This window comes from Gallus gallus, chromosome 14 (assembly GCF_016699485.2).
Source record: "Gallus gallus isolate bGalGal1 chromosome 14, bGalGal1.mat.broiler.GRCg7b, whole genome shotgun sequence".
Lineage (NCBI taxonomy): Eukaryota > Metazoa > Chordata > Aves > Galliformes > Phasianidae > Gallus > Gallus gallus.
The window spans coordinates 3,112,733-3,130,027 of NC_052545.1; the positions used below are offsets into that span (position 1 = coordinate 3,112,733).

General features: G+C 40.0%; 1 protein-coding gene across 3 annotated transcripts; it reads left to right on the top strand.

Moving 5' to 3' along the window:
• The first annotated feature begins 124 nt into the window (after positions 1 to 124).
• Positions 125 to 16,371, top strand: EIF3B (eukaryotic translation initiation factor 3 subunit B). 3 transcript variants are annotated; one of them, XM_046900994.1, is made up of 20 exons: positions 125 to 649; positions 3,627 to 3,819; positions 3,970 to 4,089; positions 4,180 to 4,237; positions 5,079 to 5,207; positions 6,217 to 6,374; positions 7,256 to 7,387; positions 7,477 to 7,543; positions 8,091 to 8,137; positions 8,904 to 9,114; positions 9,688 to 9,760; positions 10,264 to 10,386; positions 10,864 to 10,942; positions 11,970 to 12,108; positions 12,759 to 12,884; positions 13,374 to 13,451; positions 13,911 to 14,019; positions 14,580 to 14,697; positions 15,813 to 15,839; positions 16,172 to 16,371. In XM_046900994.1, exons 1-18 carry the CDS (start codon positions 199 to 201, stop codon positions 14,681 to 14,683), a joined length of 2,397 nt encoding a protein of 798 aa, XP_046756950.1. In that variant the 5' UTR covers positions 125 to 198; the 3' UTR covers positions 14,684 to 14,697; positions 15,813 to 15,839; positions 16,172 to 16,371. The 3 variants fall into 3 exon arrangements, with proteins under 3 accessions (XP_046756950.1, XP_015149833.1, XP_003642190.3); XM_015294347.4 differs by having other exon boundaries at positions 14,580 to 14,702; positions 15,813 to 16,371; XM_003642142.6 differs by having other exon boundaries at positions 15,813 to 16,371.
• The last annotated feature ends 924 nt before the right edge of the window (positions 16,372 to 17,295 follow it).

Consider the following 17,295-nt stretch of genomic DNA (forward strand, 5'->3'; position numbering starts at 1 on the left):
GGAGAAAGCAGCGGCAGACGAAAGCTCCGTCGGGGCAGGGCTGCTATCCCCCCGCCTTCCCTACCCGTTGGTAGCGGCGGCTCGCGAGGCCTGGCGCACATGGTCCGGCGGTAGGAGCCTCCCCGCCCCTCCCCCGCTCCTTTTCCCGTCGCCCTCGAGCTGGGAACGCGCGGCTGGCGGGGCCCCGCACCGACCCCCATGCAGGGCACCGAGGACAGCCCCGCACCGCCCGGCGCCCAGGGCCCGGCCGAGGAGCCCGAGCAGCCCGACGGAGCGCCGACGGAGCCGCCGCCGCCTCAGCAGCAACTGAAGGAGGAGAAGGAGGAGGAGGAGAGAGAAGGGCCGGAGGAAGAGGGCGGCTCTGAGGGGCCCCCTGAGCCGCCGCCCGCCGCCTCGGAGCCTCCCGCCGAGTCCCAGGCGCCTCAGCCATCCTCACCTCAGCCGGGGTCCGGTCGCGAGAGCCCCGAGCAGGCTGAGCCCAAGGCCGAGTCGCTGCCGGAGGAGGCCAAGAGCGAGCCGCCGGCCGAGGCCGAGCCGCCAGCCGAGCCCTGCGCGCCGCGGGAGGACGGAGAGGCCGCGCCCGCCGAGCCCGAGGACGAGCTTTCCTTCAGCGATCCCGAGGGCTTCGTGGACGACATCAGCGACGAAGGTGCGCGTGGGGCGGGCCGGGCTGGGCCGCGGGGAACGCGGGGTGGCCTCGGTGTGTCCGTGAGGTCGGAGCCCTCCGCGCTGCCCTCCTGAAACGTGGCGGCGAGCTGCGGGTGTTCGGGGCCTCTGAGAAAAGCTGGATCTTGACTGTCATAGAATGACCCAGCCGTCGTCTCGCCCCGTAAAGCGTCGTTATGGCAATAGCTGTCTTTGGTGTGAGATCGTTAAAGGTGTTTCAGTATTTCAACTGTTTCAGACAAATCTTCCAAGACTAACCATGTCAATTCTTGAATAGCAAATCCACTTGTCTGCTGTGCCAGTTCTTACTCTGACGTAAATGCTGCTGTAGGGTGTGTAATAGTTACACGTATCAGAACTGGAAAAATGCATCTTAAAGCATGTAGTGCTTCTTAAGTCAGCAGGTGGTTTGAATTGGTGGTGGCATGCAGGTGATAATTGCACTTTCTTGTGTTCCAGTCCTATGTTTAGCTTAATAAATAAGTGGAGAAGTATTCTGAATTAAGAAAGTGTGTTATTCTTAGTAGTCTATATAGCACTTTGAACATGTGCGTATCTTAGAGACACTTTGGCAGAAGTGTCTGCAAGTTTATCACTGGATTCTTGTTGTCTAGTGAAGTGTTTGCTTTGGATGCTTTGTCTCCTTTGGGGATTATCACGTTCATGTCAGTGTGTAGATAGAACCTGGGAACATTTTCTGTCCTCTTCTGTTTTATTCTTTAGGATTAATGTGGTTAACTCTTCATCTGTATGAATAATACAGTGTTAGTGGCTGAATTACAGTGTTTAAGTTTAGTCACTCCTGCTGGTCTGGTTTTCCATCTGCCTGTGCTACTTGGGCTACCTTATTCCTTTTGCTTTACTTTGATAACTCTACAGGAGAATCAATTCCAGACCATCGGTGTCAATGATTCAAGGCTATTTCAGTGTTTATGATGAGAATTACCTGTTCAGGAGCAAATTTGAGCCAGACTGGCTTTAAGATTGGGTCACCTCAGGTGTTACTTTGACTTGTGTTGGTTTTTTTCCAAAGTGGTGTTGGCACAGCAGAACAGCTGTTGCACCTTCCACAGAAGGAATGTGTCAGATCATCGCTCAGGTGCGATGGAGCTTTAGTTCAGATAATGAGAGAGGTCCTTAAAATTCTGCCAGCTGAAGATAGCTGTGTACCCACCACACCCCTCTCATCAGGCCTGTGGGAAAAGAGCTGGCTGAACCAGCCGCTTGCCCTTTGAAGGTTCCTTTGTTCATCATTTTGAATTTAAGGCAGAGGAGTTACACAGTGTTGGTATGTGTTTAACCTGTTACAGTTCTGATTTAGTGTAGAATGTTGTCTACTTCTGTGTTAAGCTAAATAAGCATTCCTTTCTTTTATAGCCTTTTCTGGGAAGTGGCTATGAAGAAGTGACTATTAGAGCCTAAGAATTATCCTTTGTTTTTTCATAAGATTTTGTGGAAATATCCTTGTTCCTTGTGGGACGTGCTTTCATTTTATACGCAAGGAAAAATAAAGATACAAAGAATACTAGAACTAAAAAAATGATGTTATTTTCCTATAATATCAGGCTTTGAAATTCATTCTTTCGGTCCTTAGAGCTTAGAGTTTTTGTAGGCGTAACATGCTTCCCTGCCCATCTCTTAGCTCTCAGGCAAGAGGTTACCTGTCCATGGCTACACTGTATATGCGTTGTTAGCTAGCTGGGTAATGGCAATATAGCTTGATATGCTCTAAGGTATGATACGTACCTACAAGTTAACTTGTTTGCAGCTACTTATCTCACTTCTTCTGAGTCTTTGGCTCAAACTGGGTTAGCTTTCATCTTTGTAGAAAAAAGTTGAGTGGAAAGCAACCCAAATATGTTTAAATTCTACATTACCAAAGGGGTTAAGTTTGTGGATACAAAGTAATTTAATGAAATTGAATTGAGATACAGCTTAAAGTAAGATATGTAGAGAATTCCACAGGTAGACTGTATCTAGAAGCCTACTGCTTGAAGCTAATTGAGCATGGTTTTTGTGGCTCCTAATTTTGTGTGTGACATAGGGTGTACTGTGTGCCTTTCAACTGCTTTAATCTTGGTGTGATAGGAAAACCACAACTGCTGGGTTACGGTCATTCTGAATGTTCTTCCTTCTTTGCCTGTATGATTTCAACTATGTTGAAAGATTTTGGCAATTTTACTCTGGTAAGAAGTTTGAAGCTGACAACACAGGGACTGAACAAACTGTCCCACCAGCAAATACTCAATGAATGCATAAAATGGTGGGCGGGGGGGAGGTTGGTATGGTTGAAGAATATACAGAGTACAAAAGATGTGCTTGTATTCATCAGTTGCTTGCCACATTAATGTGGTTCACAGTGTCTTAAGACGCCTTGATTTTCTTGTTTAATTAAAGGTTTTGAATGAGCTTGAGTTCTCTGCCATAATTATAGTGATGCTAATATATGCAGAGCTTCTGAAATGGAAGATAGTTTTGAATTGTGCTAAAGTTGTTGTAGTGTGGAAGGGGAGGTACGTGTTGGATCTGTCAGAGTCATGTAGTTATGATTTGGGTAAGTCTACCTGTCAAAGCTTAGGTAGTGAATCTTACTGTGTTCTGCTCTGTTGGTTTTGAGGGCTTGAGCCAATTCCAGCTCCTGAAACAAGCTGATAGTAGGACTGTTAATGTCTCCAATGCATTTTTTTTTAAGAAAGATTTAAGAAAGAGTTAATTCCTTGAAGCTTGTCAAGAAACAGAGAAATATCATATCTCAACAAACAAGTGCTGTTGGGGTGGTTTGTATTCACTTTGCTTCTCTGATAAAGGCTTCACTGACCCCAGTTTTCTTAAATGTTATTGAACCAGTTTCCTGATTTTCAGGTCTTCCCCTTCTCTTAGTATCACTGTTATTTTTTATCCTTCAGTTTTCCTCTTTCATGGTGTAGGCTGGTACTTCACTTTCTTCTTTTTGTTTGCAGAATTACTCGGTGATGTACTGAAAGACCAGCCACAGGAAGCAGATGGAATTGATTCCGTGATAGTAGTGGATAACGTTCCCCAGGTTGGACCAGACCGACTTGAGAAACTCAAGAATGTCATCCACAAAATATTTTCCAAGTTTGGTAAAATTATTAATGAATTTTATCCAGAAGCAGACGGAAAGACAAAAGGGTAAGTCATGATAGCACCTGCTGGGAGTTAGGTTTGAAACGCTGCTCTGACTTACTCTTCATTATTAACATCAGTACTTTGTTTGTTTTTAACATACTCTTTTTTTTATGTAGTTGCCAATGAACATACTCTTGTATTCCTGTATTGTAGGTACATCTTTCTGGAGTACATGTCTCCATCTCATGCAGTGGATGCTGTGAAGAATGCAGATGGATACAAACTGGATAAGCAGCACACTTTCAGAGTCAATCTTTTCACAGACTTTGACAAGTGAGTGCAGCTATCGCAAGTTTACAGAGTCTTTTGGATTCTAATCAAGAGTACCTACACTAAGTGTAACTACTCAAACTGTTCTTTCAGGTATATGACAATCAGTGACGAGTGGGAAATCCCTGAGAAACAGCCATTTAAAGATTTGGTAAGGGTTTTTTGAAAAGTGAATACTAACAATTTATTAAGTTAATGACAGAGGCAATACTGATTGCATGCTCCTGTTCCTTTGTTCTCACTTAGTCGTTCTGCTTAGAGTTCCACCTAGAAACTTAGGATAAACAGTGACTTGACGCAAGCTATTTAAAAATAGAATTTTGAAAGCATCTTTAAATGTTTGAGGGCAGCTGCTGTGCTTGTTACCACCAGCTTTGTAAAGTGTGCTCTGGAGGAAGGGGTAGTTAAATAAAATCCCAAATGGCAACAACAAAAAAACCCTAAAACAAACAAAACCTTGTTACTTAAGACAAAATGTGTTAAATGTTATTGAACTACCTTGAAGGTCCACCTTTTTATGATCTGTACTCAGCCTCTGTAGTGGAAATGCTAAATCACAGCCTGGAACAGTGATTGAGCACCTGGTGGGAAGGCAGGGCCCACCCAGGGGAGCTCAGGTGCAAGCAATGCACTTGATTGATTGGAAGGGGTGGAGCCAGGATCCACCCTTTCTCCAACCTCATTTAAGGGTTGGCAGTGGAGGTGAGAGTATCTCTTGCTGGAGATCCTGCCTACCTCAGGTATTGGTTGCTGCTGCATTTGGGCTCGTTCTCACTTGCTGTAGTTCAAGACTTTGCCACTCTGCTATTATCATTCCATTACAGTTTCAAATAACCAGTCTGAATTATATAATTTCACTTCAGTAACTTGCTCGCAATGATAGAATGCCAATGGTGCATGCTATGTGGAGACAAACTTCCATCTGCCATATAGATAGCAATTTGCATGTCTTCCTTGTCTTTGATTCACTGATGATCTTTTGTTTTTCTTAGGGGAATCTTCGTTACTGGTTGGAAGATCCTGATTGTAGGGATCAGTACAGTGTGATCTTTGAGTCAGGAGACCGGACCTCCATTTTTTGGAATGATATCAAGGAGCCTGTTCAAATTGAGGACAGAGCAGTGAGTGTCATGAAAGTGCTGTACGTTGTAGATACACTGTCAGTTGCATTCATTTTGTAACATTCCAGGCTTGTCAATTAAAAGAAAATCTTCCCCTGCTGAAATACTTTTTCTCTTTTCTTCCTTTGGAAAACGAGCAGTGGAAATTATGTCCTTTAGAATTAGGCTTAGCTGCATAGGTAAAACAAGTGTGGAGTTAACTTGTCTTGTCTTCCTTTTATTTGTTAATTTAACCTGTCCGTGATGCTTATTATTACATCATATGCACATCATTTGTATGCTATAGGTGATTCAGGAATGCCTGAGTGAAAATGCAGAGTCAGAGTTTGAGGAGCACTGTTTGTTCATGCTGAATATGTACTTAAGCATGTGGCTTCTGGTTATTTTTTCCCTTTGTGCTGACTGCAGAGGCGCTGAAGAGGAATAGCTGGTTTGGTAATGTCATATAAATGGGAGAGTTAGTGTGCCTGCCTGCTATAGCCAGCTGACTTGCTAAGAACTGCAGGTGCTCAGAAACATTTTCTTTCTCTAGATACCATTATGTGTTACAGTTGAAAGAAACGGTCTCTGAGGTGGAGAGCAGTTTTGCTCATTGCCATAGGTAGTACTGGCCATGATCTGTGTTGCTGGTACCTTTCTGACTGAGCATAGTGTTGTTAAAAGTGTGAGGAGTCTAAACTTCCTGAGAATGGAGATGTTCTTGCCAGAACTGCAATCCAAGAAAGAATCCTAAGCTGCTGGGTCATTGTAATTGTTACTGTCCTTGGATAATACTTTCAGAGATCAGTAAGATTAAACAATCTCAACTGAAGAATGACTACTGTAAACTGTGTATGAAACATAACTCTAAACTGGTTTAACATCACTCATTCTGAGATCTTCACTGAGCAAGTGGATTTGTGAAATATGATATTACTAACCACGTGTGGAGTCCTTCCCCTTTAGTTATTGAGCACCAAGTTCAATTGTTTTATTTACACATTTTTTTATTTTTATTTTTTAATTCCAGCGGTGGACAGAAACCTATGTACGTTGGTCCCCAAAGGGTACCTATCTGGCTACATTCCACCAGAGGGGCATTGCACTTTGGGGTGGAGAGAAGTTCAAGCAGATTCAAAGGTTTAGTCACCAAGGAGTGCAGCTTATTGACTTCTCGCCCTGTGAAAGGTATGGAGTATGACATTGGCTTTGGGTAAGAGATCAAAAGTGTGAAGCACGTGCATTCTGCGTGCTGTGTTTTCAGATCTTATGTGACCAAGGTCTTTAGTTCTCCTCTGCCTTTGGAACTGTTGCTTTTCATATATAGATCCTTTTTAAGTAAGTGAAACTGTCAAACTTTGCTTTGACTTCAGTGAATATACTTAACATAATCTGGAGTTCCTGTTCTAAAAAATTGAACAGGCAGGCTTTATTGAAGTCATTATTATCTGAGGGAATGGTATTTTCTTCTCTCTGGTTAGATGGGATGTCTGTAGTATTAGACTTACGGTTCTCTGGAAGAATTCAGCTGAGAAGCATCTTCCACATCTGTAGTATTCAAATTAATACTTCAAGCTTTCTTTCACGTTTAAGAGTTCTTCAGGGAATCATTCCTAAATCATTCTAGGACTGAGATGCATCTTACTTTGCTAGTTTTCAAGTAAGATACTTGGAAGCAGTAACATTTTGGTTTTTGTACTTGAAAGAGATTATCTTTAAATGAAGATGTCTAGCGTACTTGTAGTTCAGGTTGGCACAGGTTATGGATTTGTATTTGATTTGAAGTCAATGATGTTCTGGTCACAAAATTATATAGTGGGTAACAAGCTATCTGGGGAATTTGCCTGTGGAAGATCAGTACAAGAAAAGTTGAATGTAAATCTAGAGGTTTTTCAGCTGAAGGGATGCTAGGAATTACCATGCCTTGGAAGCTTTTCTCCCACATCTAGAACATCCTGTTAGAGGAAGTGCTGTTTAAAAGTGTATGGTATCTAAATATTATTCAGATTAAAGCCTGCTTGTACACTTGTTTTAAATTTTAATAGTAAAATTGATTATTTCCTTTGTAGATATTTAGTGACCTTCAGCCCTTTGATGGACACACAGGATGACCCTCAGGCTATTATCATCTGGGATATTCTGACTGGGCAAAAGAAACGAGGATTCCACTGTGAAAACTCAGCTCACTGGCCTATTTTTAAGTAGGTTGCAAAGCAGTGTTAGAGAGCGAGCAGCCCTAGACTTCGTTTAACGAACAGGCAACTCTTACCTAATTTTTTTATTTACTTAGATGGAGTCATGATGGTAAATTCTTTGCTCGAATGACTTCAGATACTCTCAGCATCTATGAAACACCTGTAAGTTGTTTTGTTTCTGTGCAATGTTTATTGCTTTACAATGTCTGTATTTCATGTGGTATCTTTTTTTAAAGAATATGTCCTAATAATGCACTCTAGAGCTTAAAATGGAAGAAATCCATTTGCTCTTCTCTCTTTTTTTTTTTTTCCTGGATCAAAAACTAGCTGATCCTTGCAGCAGTGTTCTTGCTGTGCTTCTAGAAAACCTGGAGAGCTCAATATAGTAGTTAACAGAATCAAAGTTATACGATACTGTCCAGGTCTTAGTGGTGGATGTGTGCCAGAATACCCAAAAGTCATTATAAATCACAGCATAATCTAGTCTGTTTTATGTTTTTATTGTAGTATAGGTTGCTACTCATTTAAAAAATCATTACACAGATTTAGTCTTATTGGTTGTTGTGGTATGCGTATGTTAATATAAGGGATAAAGGATCTCTCAACGCTGTCCACAGTTTCTGAGTTTGTGCTCTTACACATATGCCTTCTACTCTTACTGTATGTGCTAGAGTGTTACTTGGAAGTTGACAGCTTTCTCTTCTTTTAGTCTATGGGATTGTTGGACAAAAAAAGCTTGAAAATCAATGGGATAAGGTGAGTATATCCCTTTCTAAAAGTAACTACTCTGTTTTGTCTTCATGTCTGGGACTTCTATATAGCAAAATGAATCTTTATACTGATTAGAGCAAATAGCTGCATAGTGAATTGATCAAATTAGACAAACTGGCAAAAAAAAAAAAAGAGCAGAAAGTTTTCCACTTAAGCTTCCACTGTTAGCTGTGTACATCAGTCTGTTCTTAGAAATCTTCTTCATGGTAATTTGTAATCTAGTATCTAACTTGACATCCTGGTTCCTCATCTACCAAACCAAACTGGAATGCAGTTTACGCAATATCTTTTAAGATTGGTGTGCTGTGCTCTGTATGCTGCCTGTTGGCAAGGAGCTAGTTTGGTTTTGTGCACGTCTGCACAGTAGATGCTAATTCCTGTGAGTTTTTGAGGGACCTTTTGGAAAACAGCTATAACATTCAGTGTACTCAGGTGCAGGAGGATTGTCTTCTATAATTTCATAGAGGGAAGTCACTCATTGGTTTAATCACTTCATAGATTGTCTGGATTTATGCTACTCTTCTCTTTAGTGAATTTTACTGTTTTCATAGCATTGGTGATATAGTAGGTTTAAATGGCAATTAAAAACATGTGTAAGGTTAGAAACTCTTCAGTTTCTCATCTGTATATGCCTTTTTACTTTGAGTTGATATTTGTCTGCAGTACTCAGGTAGAAGACTGAAAATAATTTTTGCTTGTAATATTTCTAACTAAGAATTAAAATGGAATATGTCTAACTTTATTCCTGTAGAGATTTCTCATGGTCTCCGGGCGGTAACATAATTGCTTTCTGGGTGCCTGAGGATAAAGACATCCCAGCAAGAGTGACCTTAATGCAACTGCCTGCCAGACAAGAAATCCGTGTGCGGAATTTGTTCAATGTTGTAGATTGTAAACTACACTGGCAGAAGAATGGTGATTACCTGTGTGTGAAGGTAGACAGGACTCCCAAAGGCACACAGGTACGTAGACTGATTGTGTTCATAAAACTTGGTTCCTTTCATGCTCACATTTCATTTTTTCTCCAATATTGTCTTTCAACATAGCCAGTGTAAATTGCACAATGGAAAAATAAAAATAGCTTTGACTGCTGAGCTTGAAGCATGCGGGTGAGCCAAATGTATGTCATGTTTGCATCCAGGATTTGCTTTGAATTTACTGATGTGGTGGAGTTGATTCATTTTATTTTTTTTAGATGAGTGCAAGGTCTCTTTCCCTGCTCTCTGTAAAATCAGTTGTTGAGGTCATAGGCTATGCTGCAGACTGTACCATATGTTTTATCTACTTAAACTAAATTTAAGTCTGAAAAAAAATACTGTATCCAGTCCTTCTGTTATTCTTTAACAGAACAAAAGGATTTAGAAGGGTGCTCAGTAATGAAACATGCACTGTTTGTCTGTTTATTAAGAAAACAAATCCTGAGCCTTCGACTGTCGTCTTAGGCCAATCTTGTAGCCATCCTTCTATGCCTGCTGATTTAAAAAATATATATATTGCTTCTGTACTGATTAATGAGCTGATGTTGGCCTTTGCAGGGAGTAGTGACCAACTTTGAAATATTCCGAATGAGAGAGAAACAGGTGCCTGTGGATGTGGTGGAAATGAAAGGTAATTCCAACATTCTGATATTTAACTGTTCTAGGTAGCCTTTTCTTTTAATAGATGTGGTGTCTTACATGTTTCCCATCAACACGTAACATTTGTTGATGATAACTAGGGCACTTACTCTTGATGGGAACTATGATATTCATGTTGCAAGGCTTCTCATGTGACATGAGAAGTCAGTGCTTGCACTGCTGTTCATGCTTGTAGTTAACTTGTTAACTTAATGACATAACTGAAAATACTTGAAAAGATGAAGGCCTCATCTGGAAATACTCTGTAGCATGAGAGACTTTTGGAGCTGTTGGGTCTGTCAGAACACTTCCCTGGGGTCCTGCACTTGCCTTATCAACCTTTGTTTTTAAAAGCAGTTTTTATGGTAGAGTTTAACTTCTGGATTCCCTTTTCAGCATCTTGGTTTTCTTTGATAACTGCTTGTAATTGAAGCTCTTGATTTATAGGTTTCTTTGTTTTTTACATGCTTTTGACTCCCCCTTTTTTTCTTACAGAAAGCATCATAGCTTTTGCTTGGGAACCAAATGGAAGCAAGTTTGCTGTGTTGCATGGAGAAACTCCACGAATTTCAGTGTCATTTTACCATGTTAAAAACAATGGGAAAATAGATCTCATCAGTAAGTAACTGGAAAGAAAAGTGAAATGCACATGTTAAGCATTTTGTGTGTAGCAAATTCAAACTGTAACTGGTTGTGATAGTCTATACCTGACGTATTTGAGAAACCTAGGTTTCTGGTGACAGCTTAACTATTCCACTTTAAATCAGTCCAGTATCTGAGAACACAAGGCTTACAAGCTAGAACAATTATGTGGTCTTGGGATGTTTGTGCAAGGCAATAACGCAGGCTTAATTGACTAGGTATAGTTTATCCCAAGATGGGTGTTGGATCATCTGATCTGTTTTTTTTCTGCTGACTTTGGATGGTTTTGTGCTACTGGCTTTTGTCTTCAGAAGCATAGAGCTAAGGACTGTTGTAAAGACTTCCTTGCTGAATTCAGATATGTCTTTTGAGTAATGGGTGTATTTACTGTTTATGATCTAACTGATGGGATTGGACTGTGATTATTTTCTTGAATTCCTTGTTTCTTTCCAGAAACATTTGACAAACAGCAGGCAAACACGATATTCTGGAGTCCTCAAGGTCAATTTGTAGTGTTGGCTGGCCTCAGAAGGTGAGCATTGCACAGGTTACTGAATACCATACTGCTTTTAAAGGAGGCAGAAAAGGGCTAGATCTTGTCAGAAAGTATTTCCTATCTCCACATTTGTTTTAAGACAAAGTTTTTATATTTAAATGGACAAAAAAAATCTTACTGACTTTGATAGTCTCTTTGGTGGGTGGGGGGGAAGAGTTACTTTGAGTTCTGGTGAACTGTCAGTTTGAATCCATTAGGTACTTGACATTGTTAAAGCTCACAAGGGTTTTCATTGCTTTATTGAAACCCTGTCCCAGTTGTATTACTATGTAACTCTGATAGGGCTTTGTAAAAATAGAGGAAAGAGGAAGATACAGAGGACCCAGCTCTGTCATGAAACAGTAACCTTGACTTGATATTTCTGCCACATAAAACAAATGATTTTTTTCAACAACTGAGTGGATATTTAGAAATGCTTCTTTGGCATTTAATTGCTGACTCTGAACTAATCCATGTGGCTCTTGTAATAGGTTGTTGTCATAGCCTTGTGCCTTCTCGTGAGCAGTACTCTTAGAATGCTCTTACAATAAAGCTGTATTGTTTGTATGTGTGTATATATATACACACACATGTATATGCACACTGTTTATATGTATTTATCAGAAAAGCTTCACATTAGAGCAGGTGAAGACTTATTAAGCAGCTGAGCAGTATTTGGCTTTGTGTATTTCAGACAAGTAAGCTGCTCATCTGAGAAACTTTTTATTTTTGAACTTCATTTTTTAAATATCTTGGCATACAGTTGAACTTGAGCTGTAACTTGACTGTAATATGTTTTCATTGTGACTTTAGAAACAAATATAAAACGGGTTAAAGGTCCTTGAACATACTACTAGAAGTTTTGTTCTTATGTTGATTTTTGGTTATTTTTATCACATTTTCTGGCCATAGATGTGTGTTATTGAGACGAGTCTTTCTTAGCTGCTTGCTGAAAAGATGTGAAACCTGTTTAAAAAAATGAACTATGCTAGTGTGTAAAACAGTATCATTTTTGTCTTTGCAGCATGAACGGTGCCTTAGCATTTGTTGATACATCTGACTGCACCATGATGAATATTGCTGAACACTATACAGCTTCAGATGTGGAGTGGGATCCTACAGGCAGATACATTGTGACTTCTGTGTCCTGGTGGAGCCATAAGGTACTAATGCATTCATCTTTTCCTTCCCCTTCTGGAGGTGTTGGCAGGGGCTATTGGTTATGAAGAGAAAATGGACACCTGTCACCTGTCATATGACTTAACATGTAAAACTATGGTGCACATTTTAATTTGTAAATATCAGTGCTTATTTGGGCTGTAAGCTTTGCTGATTGTCAAAAAATAGTTCTGGCTGAGCTATTCACCGTTCTAAAGCAAGTGTACTTTTTCTGAATTTTCATTATATCTCTTAAATGTATCTTTAGCTACTGGAACTTGATCTCCTCTGTGTGGTCCACATAGAGTAACAAGAATAACTGCATCTTTTATTACTTTCACGTGGTTCCAGCCACTGCACTGTAATCCTCTTCTGTACAGATAGAGAACGTGAGACTTTGTGATAAAAGACCTTGCTTAGTTTTAAACTGTGAGCATCCAGAACTTCATGCAAGGCTTCAGTGGAACAACTGAAGTCTGTTTTGCTGATGAATTTGCCTTGCGCAAGGAAGATGCTAACAGAAAGAGCATGTTGTTTTCATTGATTAATGATGCTACTTTTATTACGTACAAATGAAAAATCCTTAGATATACAGTGAGAACACGAGTGTTAAGTTATAGCTTGCCTTGATTGAGATGTTACACCACCCTTGCAGGTGGACAATGCATATTGGTTATGGACCTTCCAAGGACGTCTGCTTCAGAAAAACAATAAGGACAGGTTCTGTCAGCTTCTGTGGAGACCACGTCCAGCTACCTTGCTCAGTGAAGATCAGATAAAGGTAGTGTATTCCCCTCAATCCTGTTGGACATGAGTTTGGTGTGTATGTATATGTATATATATATACAAACCAAGGTCTGTCTTCCTTTTCTTGAGAATGAGGCTTGAACTATTAGAACTGTAGAACTGCCTTTCTCCCTGGGCTTTTGAAAAACCATACTGCCATAGTGGACCTCACTTGTGGGAGTGACTGATAAGTATTAACTGTTCTTTACGTTTGGAATAGAAACTGTAACCAAGTGTGCTTACAGTTGCAGTATGGTGAAAGGATGTGAAGAGTAACATAACTGAATTTACCTGTCCATACTTCTGTAATTGAATGCTTACAGAAGAGGAAGAACAAATAAAATAGTGGAGGGGAATTGCCTAGAAAGGCAGTTTTAAAATATGCTAAGCATGCTCAAAACTGTCAGAAATTCTTATTAGAATGTGATGATTGTGATTGCTAGTCTGACTTCGACCTTAGTTGAAGTAAAATTCTGTTTTACAGCAAATTAAGAAGGATCTGAAGAAGTACTCAAAGATATTTGAGCAGAAGGATCGCCTGAGCCAGTCCAAAGCTTCAAAAGTAAGACCTTTTTGAAATATAATAACATGAGTGAAACTCTTTTAGCCTGGATGATGGTGTTGTTGTTGTAATGGTCATTCATGTTAGATTTCTTTTATAATAAACATCTGTGATCATGTTAATCCAGGTGCTTAGACTTGCTTCCCATGGGTAGTACGCACAGATGCTGCTCAAAGTTGAGGTTAAGCGGTAACAAATCTGGAGAGGCACTGGTGATAGCTCAGTAAGCAGAAGTCATGAAAGTTTGGGATTCTTAGTGACTTGCTGTATTAGACTTTCTTTAAACTAATGAAAAAAGCTTTAATAACAGAAAAACAAATCCTTACCAGAACAACTTTTACATTACATAAAAGGTTTTAAGTCAGTAGTAAGGATTGAAGAAAAGCTTTCCTTGCTAACAAGTGCATTTTGCATGCATTGTTTGTTATAAGAGTTAACAGCTGCTTCTTGCCTCTGTAGGAGCTGGTGGAAAGGAGGCGTACGATGATGGAAGAATTCAGGAAGTACCGCAAGATGGCACAAGAGTTGTACATGGAGCAAAGGAACGAGCGCTTAGAGCTTCGAGGAGGTAAGCCACATGCGGTCCTTGCAAAGACTTGATGTTAGATAGCTACCACTTCTTAGCAAGTAACAACTGTTCTGGTAACTCCTTTACTTTTTCTCTATTCTTTTTCTGCCAAACCTTTTCTGAAGGTTTTGTCCTTGATTTTTTATTAAATCACAATGAATTGTTGCCTGGGAGAAAACTGGAACTGCTGGCTGCCAGATTTTGCTGCCTGTTCTTTACACAGCTTCCTTCTGCTTTGAGGCAAGCATTGGTTTGACCTTGGCATAAGAGATTTGGATGTTATGTATAACCAAAAGATCCTCAAAAACTCTGTAGTGGGAGTCAGCAATGCCTTGTCATTTCATGACACTACACAGAATGTCAGGGATTGGAAGGGACCTCAAAAGATCATCTAGTCCAGACCCCTTGTTGGAGCAGGAACACCTGGATTAGCATTATGATTTAAAGCAACTAATACCTCTTATTTCAGTGTTGTTTTGAGAACTGTTCCTAGAAAGAGCATAGAATCGTTCTCTTGTTGCTGTGTTTGAGGCATTGTGTTAATCTTTTCTCCATTCCAGGGGTAGACACGGATGAGCTGGACAGCAATGTTGATGACTGGGAGGAGGAGACTGTTGAATTTTTTATCAATGAAGAAATTATTACCCTTGCAGAACCAGAGTAATCTAATAAACTGTGGTAAGGTAGCTTTCAAAAAAGAGAAACTTTACTGTCAACTGCCACTATAAATTAATTTGTTTCAAAAGGTTGTCTGCTTGTTGCATGAATGCATGTGCTGTTCTGAGTTGGTTTGCTTTATGTGGTTGAAGTGAACAAACAAGAGCTTTCTTAAATACAGTCACAGACTGTCAGATTTATGAGCTGTACTGAGTGGAATACTGTCTATGTCCTATTTTACCAGAGTAATCAGTGCTGTGACAACTAGGGTCAACTTCTAAATGGAGCTCACTGCAAGCTCTTCCATTTCTGCTACTGACAGAACCATAATTTAATATAAGATTTGAAAATTTGCTTTTTGTAAGAGTTTCATGCTAGGTAATATTGGACAGGGCTTAAGTAGTATCTTTAAGATTGTACAGTAAGTTAACTGTGATATAACTCAGCAGGTGTTTAAATATCTACATGAAGTCTATGGTTCTCTAGAAATGGTTAGAAATCTGGCAGCAGCACTTTCTCTTGTCTGACCATCACTGCTTGTTGCTGAAGTCTTTATTTAATCCAATGATTTCCCAGGTTCTGCTTAATGAATTCATATTGTATCTTTTTATGTTGAAAACAGATGTTAGTTTTAGCTTCTCCTGTAGGAAGTGTTCTCTTTGAGGAGCTTGAAATTATTGTATACAGGAGGGAAAAGAAAGTTTACTGGCAAAGGTACTCATATGGGACTTTACACAGGAATGTAATTCAGGTTTTCTGTTGTGTTTAGGACTTCCCTTAAGGAAGGGGAGACTGGAAGCATGCCTTCTGCAGCTGTCACTGTACAGCTTTGTAGCCCCTGGATATCCAAGGAGCCAAAATAAAACATGGAGCAGTTTACCTCTTGTAGAAAAAACAGACTTCATATTTAGGGACTTATTTTAATCTAGCTTATCTATGTGCCATATATGGGAGATTTTTTTTATGGAAGGCGGAGGGAGAAAAGCTGCCTAGTTTCTGGATTTAAATATGAATTTAAGAACAGGTGAAGCACGTACTTTTAGCCTTTCACCAGCTAGCATCTGTGGTAACGTTGTTTGTAAAAAAAAAAAAAAAGCACAGCAACTGACTCATCTCTTCTTTTTTCCTTTTTGCAGCACCACCATAACTTGTGCTGAAAAGAGGTTTGTTCATTTTCAGAAAGTCTACATCAATTTTGGAATTTTTAATCCATATTCTTGCACTCTGGAAGGGTGGATGCACCGGGTTTTCTCCATTCTGCCACATTGTAGTGCCTTTAAGTCTTGCTGCCTGCTGCAGTGAGATACTGGAAAGGCACTGCTTTTAAATTTTTATTCTTTTTTTTTTTAGGGTTCAATTTTCTTTTTAAATCCACTAATACCAGTATTTACTTCCTGACACCTGTGCAGTACTTCCCAACTGGCATTTTTGACTTCCTGCCAGTGAAGTGAGATTCATCAGCGCACATCTCTTACACACAATGTTTCTGTTTCAGGACTCTTTTTATGTCCCAAGTGCATGGACAGATGTTCACTTTGTTTGGGGAAAAGTCAACAGATCCATTTTTCGTATGATGTGTTTTAGTGTGCTGAAGCAGCACTACAGTGGGCTATATCCTCCTCCTTTCAGATTGTGAAAGGATATCTCCCTCAAAGAGCTGAATATGGAAATAAAAGCAGACCGATACTAAAACCAGTCTGGCTATGTGTTGTTCGTAGGGAATATTTCCCTAAATGATCAAAATACCCAGATTAATATGAATGTTAGCTATACTTGCTTTATAGTTGCCTTGGATTGTGTTTTCTCAGTTTCTCATGGCTATTCTGTTTTTGTGTGTTGCTGTGGTTTTGCTTTTTGTTTGTGTTTACAATGATATTACAACTTGTTATAATTAGCAGGATAATTTGTCAAGATTAATGGAGTGACTAGAAAATAAATTGGTTTCTTAAGCCATTTGAAAACTGATATAAGCCTCGGGAGCTCCTGGAATAGTCTTACTTGTTAGTGAATTTGAAAACCGTCTGAGTAGTAGTCTTTATACATATGCCTTAGGCTCCATCTTATGTTACTTCATTTCTAAAGCTCTCCCTGTTTAGTGGGGAAAAGTGCACTTAAAGTTGGTGGAGCAACTTTTCAGTATTAGTATCTATGAGCAGAAATTATTTTCTGTATATTGACAGAGCAGTGAAAGACATTGCTGGCTTGCTGCTTTCCCTTTGAGGGCTGGAGGAGAATGAGAGTATTTACCTGTCCCCTTTCCAGGACTGGCTAGTGAAATTGCTAATGTCAGCCCATGGATGCCTGAGCTCAGTTGACATGGTGCTTCAGATCTGATGGATCTGAAGTGGAAGGCAGTGAGTATTCTACTTGCAAAGGGTATCCCTACTCAGCTGTCTTCAGCTAAGGGACATCAGCATTTTTACCAGTCACTTTTCTTTGTCCTTAGGTGAGCTTGCTGTGATCACAGAAGCTCAAATCTCTTAGCTGACACTCGTGTTCCCTTCATCAGGAAGGCTCTTCAGAGTTATTGTTCAGTAATGATATTGACCTAAAGTGTCCATAGGTCATTCTTATGCTATCAGAATTTTTTCCCTGAAGTCTGTTTTAGTCTCCAGTGAC

Excerpts from the sequence above, each read along its gene's own strand:
- EIF3B (XM_015294347.4), top strand. The coding sequence starts at position 199 with ATGCAGGGCACCGAGGACAGCCCCGCACCGCCCGGCGCCCAGGGCCCG. Across the intron at positions 6,375-7,255 it reads GACTTCTCGCCCTGTGAAAG|ATATTTAGTGACCTTCAGCC; the intron begins GTATGGAGTATG and ends TTTCCTTTGTAG. Across the intron at positions 7,544-8,090 it reads TCAGCATCTATGAAACACCT|TCTATGGGATTGTTGGACAA; the intron begins GTAAGTTGTTTT and ends CTCTTCTTTTAG.